The sequence below is a fragment of the Moschus berezovskii genome, chromosome X, assembly GCF_049115385.1.
Source record: "Moschus berezovskii isolate FMDL1 chromosome X, NW_MosBer_1.0, whole genome shotgun sequence".
NCBI classification, from domain to species: Eukaryota; Metazoa; Chordata; class Mammalia; order Artiodactyla; family Moschidae; genus Moschus; species Moschus berezovskii.
In genome coordinates, this window is record NC_142488.1 from 90,514,838 (window position 1) to 90,521,045 (window position 6,208).

General features: G+C 44.2%; 1 protein-coding gene across 5 annotated transcripts; it reads left to right on the forward strand.

The window, feature by feature from the left end:
* Positions 1-2,086: 2,086 nt before the first annotated feature.
* On the forward strand, positions 2,087-4,814 carry BEX5 (brain expressed X-linked 5). Of its 5 annotated transcripts, none has more exons than XM_088833744.1 (3): positions 2,087-2,259; positions 3,372-3,438; positions 3,994-4,807. In XM_088833744.1, the coding sequence occupies exon 3, from the start codon at positions 4,022-4,024 to the stop codon at positions 4,358-4,360; it is 339 nt and encodes a 112-aa protein (XP_088689870.1). In that variant the 5' UTR covers positions 2,087-2,259; positions 3,372-3,438; positions 3,994-4,021; the 3' UTR covers positions 4,361-4,807. The 5 variants fall into 5 exon arrangements, with proteins under 5 accessions (XP_088689870.1, XP_088689872.1, XP_088689874.1 ...); XM_088833746.1 differs by having other exon boundaries at positions 2,122-2,201; XM_088833748.1 differs by lacking the exon at positions 2,087-2,259 and adding an exon at positions 2,359-2,424 and having other exon boundaries at positions 3,372-3,449; positions 4,004-4,814.
* Positions 4,815-6,208: the final 1,394 nt, after the last annotated feature.

Consider the following 6,208-nt stretch of genomic DNA (forward strand, 5'->3'; position numbering starts at 1 on the left):
TCGTACATTATAGGTGCCTAAATGGGGCAATATTTTCCAAGGGCAATTTCTATGACAGTTAAAAGCATCTATAGTCATATATAGCAACAACCATTCTAGGAATTTAAAACTTTCATATTAGTATCAAAAATTTATGTACAAAAAAGTTTAACTGACATTGTGTCTCATAATGAAAACTACAAACAGTCCAATAGCCATAAACATGGGAATGGATGTATATGTATTTATTTTGAAGGTATATATTTGGATTGATTTAGAGTAAAATGTGAATTGTATAATTCTAGAGGCAAGGATAAAGATGATAGTGTCCTTCCACTTTATCCTATCTCTGTGTGTGCTGTGCTTAGTCACTCAGTAATGTCTGACTCTGAAACTCCATGGACTATAGCCCACTAGGCTCCTCTGCCCATAAGATTCTCAAGGCAAGTATACTGGAGTTGGTTGCCATGCCCTCCTGTAGGGGATCTTCCCAACCCAGGGATCAAACCCAGGTCTTCCACATTGCAGGCAGATTCTTTGCCATCTGAGCCACCAGGGAAACCCTATCCTATCTCTAACTATCCCTAAAGTTTACTGAAAGCTCTTTTTGGCACCTTGGGAGCTTGCTCAGGTCAGGCTTAGGACAATCTATATGTACCAGAGATTTTAACATTCCCAGGGTAATGTCCACCAATAAAGGACCCACATCCATGGATAGATACTCCAGTTTCCCATCTGTAATTGGGATAATTCTGAGGAGCATCCTACATGGTTCCTTAGATTTAGTGTCCCCAGCAAGACTGGACCATTTGCTTTTTGGCTCTGTCTCTGGTGGTATATTAAAAACATTTTCATCCTAAAATTTGTACAAAATAGCATTTGTTACATACTGTTTCAATGACATGTCTTTTTATCTAAATATTTAATGTCTATTTAAGTGTATAAAATGAATAACACACTTCATTTTTTTTCAAATAGCTAATCAATTACCCCAGAACCATTTTTTCAGTAATCTAACCTTTCCCTATTGATTCAAAATATTTCAATCAGATTACTAACATTTCTCCAGGTTTGAAAATATATTCAGGTTTGAAAATTGACTTTCTCTTCTGTCTCATTTGTCCTATATCTATTCTGGTATAATATTGTTTTAATATTGTAGCTTCACAACCCCTTTTACCTGTCAGCATAACTTTCTCAAATTATTATTCTGAATTGTGGGAAGACCATCTCTGTTTTAGAGGTAATGTGAGTGTCTTTTTGTAAAGTGAAGTTGCACTAATATAATTTAGAGGAACTCATAAATTTGTCACAGATTTTCAAGATCTGAAAATACACCAAGACTCCATTAGACTCACTGCTTCATCTTATAAAAGGACTGCACAGAGGCCCTTCACAAGTGAAACCAGGCGCTTGGGTTTATATTTCAGAGTTCTTTAAAGGGGGTGTAGGGTGCTATCCAGAGAGACTATATTTGTAGGATGATTCAACAGCAGAAACAAATGGCAAGGTTTTTGCAACTTTAATCTTAGTTTTCAAATGAAAATAACTGCATTGTCTAATTACAACAACCAAAACATGAATGTATGCAGATGGGAAATAGAACAAAAACAATCACCCACCCCTTCAAAAAATAAACAGGAAGGGAAATAATTAGGGTAAAAGTTGTTTTTTTTAATGTTACCTCCTACCTATTTTCCAGACTTTCTAGACTTGCACCCCACCCCACCCCCAACACACCCTGTCCCAGTTCCAGCCTGGGACAAAACCAACAAGACTCATGGGGGAAATTCTAGGCTTTACTTGCTGCAGAGTGGAAGGGAGAGAAGTGGACATTTAATAGTACAGAAGAGGAAGAAGCAATTCTTTAAAAGCTCCAGCAGAAATCAGGAAAAAGGCAAATACAAACGACAAAATATTATGACCCGTTTGTTGTCGAAGATGCTAAATAGGAAAATGAATAGATATATAGACAAATAAATAAATAAATCATGGATATGCAGTACCCAGTGGTATAGTTTGGGAGAAAGTGGGAATGAGGCGAAAGGTGGCCACGCCCCCGCTCCCGCCCCCAGCCCTCTCTAGCACCGCAGGTAGGAACCTTAATTGGGGATGTGAGCTCACAGTGACGCAGACCTAAAGCCCCCGCTTAAATTGGTCTCTCCTTCCAGTTGCAGTCTGTGGTCCTTTGCGGCTGTGCGCCGGGTCGCTATTGCCTTAAGGTGGGCGAACTGTACCCAGAAAGGAGGAAGTGTGGAAGCTGACCGCGATCCTCGACAGGTTGGCGGGCGCTGACTGGGGAGGGGAGCGGGGGCCTGAGGGTAAAGACCAGAGCGAGTCCAGGACTAGATTCTCTCTACTGCTTCTCTGTTGACCTCACGTTTGGTGCAAGAAATGGAGGACTTGGTGGGAGGAATTCAAGAGGCACCAAGGGTTGAAGAATGGGTACGAGATAGTATCTCCTAAGAGTTGGGCGATTGGGCAATGTCTGGAAGAGAAGGACCGGGAAAGGAGACGGCGAGGAAACGACCTGATTACTGCAGCGCGCCGGGAGGGGCGCGCAATCGGCGACCCTGGCTTGGGGGTGGCAGACTCTGCAGCGGGTCTAAGCCTACGTCCCCGGTATTTCTTCACCTTCCTTCCATTTTGGAGCCGGAAATGGTGGCTATGGGAACTCGAAGGAGGAGTGGGGGAGGGGACCGGGCGGCTGCTGCAGAGGATAGAGACAGGGATTAGGTGTGGGAAGCACGTCCCTTCTATGGAAGAGACAATCGATTGCGGGTGCTACGGACTTCTGAACATAGGCTAGGAGCAGGAAACAGTTTCTGGTCTCTGCAGGTCGATGTGAGCGTGGGCACTGCCTGCGAACGCTAGGGTAAGCCTGACAAAGCGCTGACGCCGCAGCGGGGACAGGTTTGCTATGCCCACGTTACCTTCGTCCATCCTGATGCATAAAATGGTGGGCAGTGGAAGAAGGGTGAGCTCCAGAAAGTCCACTGGTCCCCGAAAGGTCCTGGCAGATACCTACATTGAAATTATTTATAAATGAACCACGTAGCCACCCAGCAAGCTCTTCGGACTACCCCAGTCTCGCAAGTTGTCCCTTTGCTTTCAAGAAATGGTAATTAGATGACGGGGAAGGACCAGACAGTGGAGATGAGGGGTCTAAAGAAGAGGTTTGGAAATAATCAGCTTTGATTAGAATGTCTGTTTCTGGAAGACAGGGTCACAGGGCAGGAATAAAAGTCGTGAGATGGGATAGAGGAGAAAGGGAAGGCAGCAACACATTTCTAGCGGAGTCCTAAACCCACTAGATAGCTAGCGCCCCACCCCCATGCTGGTCCTTTAATCAGAGTGATCAGTGCTGGCTATTGTCGCATTTCTGTCTGTAGGTCTTTAGGTCCGTTGGTGCAGCAGATTTCAAGGCTGAGAGAGGAAGACTGCTTCTGATCCCTGCAGGTATGGGAGGTGCCTGGGACTCTATTGTAGGGGTGCACAGGGCAGAATGGGGGGAATTCCAGCCCTCCCTGCCCGACTAAGTGCAGGAGAAACCTGGCCGAGACTGTGGGCCTGTGGCTGGTGACGGAAGAAGGGAGTGGAAAGGCAAGCTCTGGGTGCCCCTGGACAACTTGTAAGGAGCTCTGGAGGCTAAGGCCTGGTCTTTCCGCCATGGTCCTGCCCACCACCCACTGGGAGCCAGGATTGGAGAGGAGAAGGATTTTCAGGGAAAATGATGGGCTTTGGGGCAGGGCTGGATCTGGGGCTGGAGAAGGAAATGGCAGCTTACTCCAGTACTCTTGCCTGGAAAATACCATGGATGGGGGAGCCTGGTAGGCTGTAATCCATGGGGTATCAAAGAGTCTGACATGACTAAGCAACTTCACTTTCATTTTCTTTTCTTTGGATCTGGGGTGCCCCCTTCAGGGCACACTGAAGTCTCTCAGGTGGTGAAACATTTGCTCACAGAGCTCTGAGTCTTGCTATTACAAAGCATTCAATCCTTTCATCTCCTAGGAAGAAGAAGCGGAAAAAAAATCTCAAGATGGAAAAGGACCCCAAGGAAAGAAGAGAAGAAGAGCAGGCTCTGGTGAAGAATGAAGAAGCTTGCCCTATGGGAGGTGATGAAGGCCCCAAGCCTAGAGAAAATGTTAGAGGGGATTGGGACCCACCTGCCCAGGATTTTAGAGAGGATATGCCCAATGGGCTTGTCAATAACATTGACCTAATAGATGGGGATGCTGATGATATGGAGAGGTTCATGGAGGAGATGAGAGAGCTAAGGAGGAAAATTAGGGAGCTTCAGCTGAGGTACAGTCTGCGCATTCTTATTGGAGATCCTCCTCACCATGACCATCATGATGAGTTTTGCCTTATGCCTTGAATGCTGAGGTTAATAATCATAAACCCCCTGCTTCGTAAACTTACATTTTCTTGATGTACCCTTTACTCTGAACCTTTTATGTTCTGTCATTTTTCAGATTAGTGATTTCATTTTCACGTTTGACTTTGTAAGAATTTCTGTCAACTTGCAGAAAAGCAGGGGAGATTTTATGAACTTGCATGAAAAGATGTCTATTACATATTGTAAAGCTAATAAAGTAGTTAAAATAGCAATCAGTAGATATGCTATCTCATTTTAAAGCATGCATTTTATATACATATGTATATATATATAGATCTGAATGTGTCTTTTTATTTTCTTGATTAGCTGTTTTTTTTCTTATTTTCCCAAAATAACTATACATGTGTCAAAAAAAAAAGAATCAAAAAACTTATCAATCAAATTATAAAGGGAATGGAAACAATAAATATTTGAGACACAATTTAAAGACATAAATCATATTATCTGTGGATCTCTTATTTAGAAGCACAAACCTATTAATCATTACAGATATGTTTCTTTAATATCAGCCTTGTTCAGTTGCCCAGTCATGTCTGACTCTTTGCAACCCCATGGACTGCAGTACACCAGGCCTCCCTGTCCTTCACCATCTCCCAAAGTTTGCCTAAGTTCATGTCCATTGCATCGGGTGATGCCATCCAGCCATCTCATCCTCTGATGCCTTCTTTTCCTTCTGCCATCAATCATTCCCAGCATCAGGGACTTTTCAAGTAAGTCAAAATATAAACAAATATCAGCCTATTTGTTTATAAAATGAAGACAGAACATGCTTTACAGAGCTATTGTGGTAATGAAATGAGGTAGTGACTGAAATCTGTGTCTGGCTCAATGGACACATGCAAGGTCCAGCCCTCTAGGTGTCCTTCATATTTAGGGAAGGACACAAGTCTACCAGCAAGTCGACTGACTGCCAATAGGAGACACCCTTCTGTATCTTGGAGGAATATAGTTGTGCATAATGCCATGACTGCTTGGCACTCCTTCCCCTTCTGCTAGATTTTCCTTCCTCCACTCGTCCCCACCGCTATTGATGCTCTGGAGGAGTCTTAAGAGTGACAAAGATAAAGTGATAATTTTGGATCCCTTGGTGGTCTGAATCCCCAGTTTGTCCACTCAGAAATGAGGAGAATGCTCCCTCCTGCTTAGTGTGCTTTCAGTTCAGTTCTGTCCCTCAGTCGTGTCTGACCCATGTGACCCCATGGACTGCAGCACGCCAGGCTGCCCTGTCCATCACCAACTCCTGCAGCTTGCTTGAACTCATATCCATCAAGTAGGTGATACCATCCAAACATCTCATCCTCTGTCATTCCTTTCTCCTGCCTTCAATCTTTCGCAGCATCAGCATCTTTTTCCAATGAGTCAGTTCTTCACATAAGGTGGCCAAATTATTGGAGCTTCAGCATCAGTCCTTCCAGTGAACATTCAGGACTGATTTCCTTGAGGATGGACTGGTTGGATCTCCTTGCAGTCCAAGGAACTCTCAAGAGTCTTCTCCAACACCACAGTTCAAAAGCATCAGTTCTTTGGTGCTCAGCTTTCTTTATGGTTCAACTCTCACATGCATACATGACTACTGGAAAACCCATAGCTTTGACTAGACAGACCTTTGTCAGAAAAGTAAAGTCTCTGCTTCATAATACACTGTCTAGGGCTGCCCTTGTGTCTCAGCTGGTAAAGAATCTGCCTGCAATATGGGAGAGCTGGGTTCAATCCCTGGGTTGGGAAGATCCCCTGGAAAAGGGAAAGGCTACCCATTCCAGTATTCTGGCCTGGAGAATTCCATGGACTGTATAGTCCATTGGGTCACAAAGAGTTGGACAAGACTGA

What these genes read in the sequence shown, in the direction of transcription:
- BEX5 (XM_088833748.1), top strand. Translation starts at nt 2,374, where the DNA reads ATGGAGGACTTGGTGGGAGGAATTCAAGAGGCACCAAGGGTTGAAGAA. An exon ending in CACCAAGGGTTGAAGAATGG is followed by an intron (nt 2,425 to 3,371) that starts GTACGAGATAGT and finishes TTCTGTCTGTAG; the next exon opens with GTCTTTAGGTCCGTTGGTGC. An exon ending in TCCCTGCAGGTATGGGAGGT is followed by an intron (nt 3,450 to 4,003) that starts GCCTGGGACTCT and finishes AGGAAGAAGAAG; the next exon opens with CGGAAAAAAAATCTCAAGAT.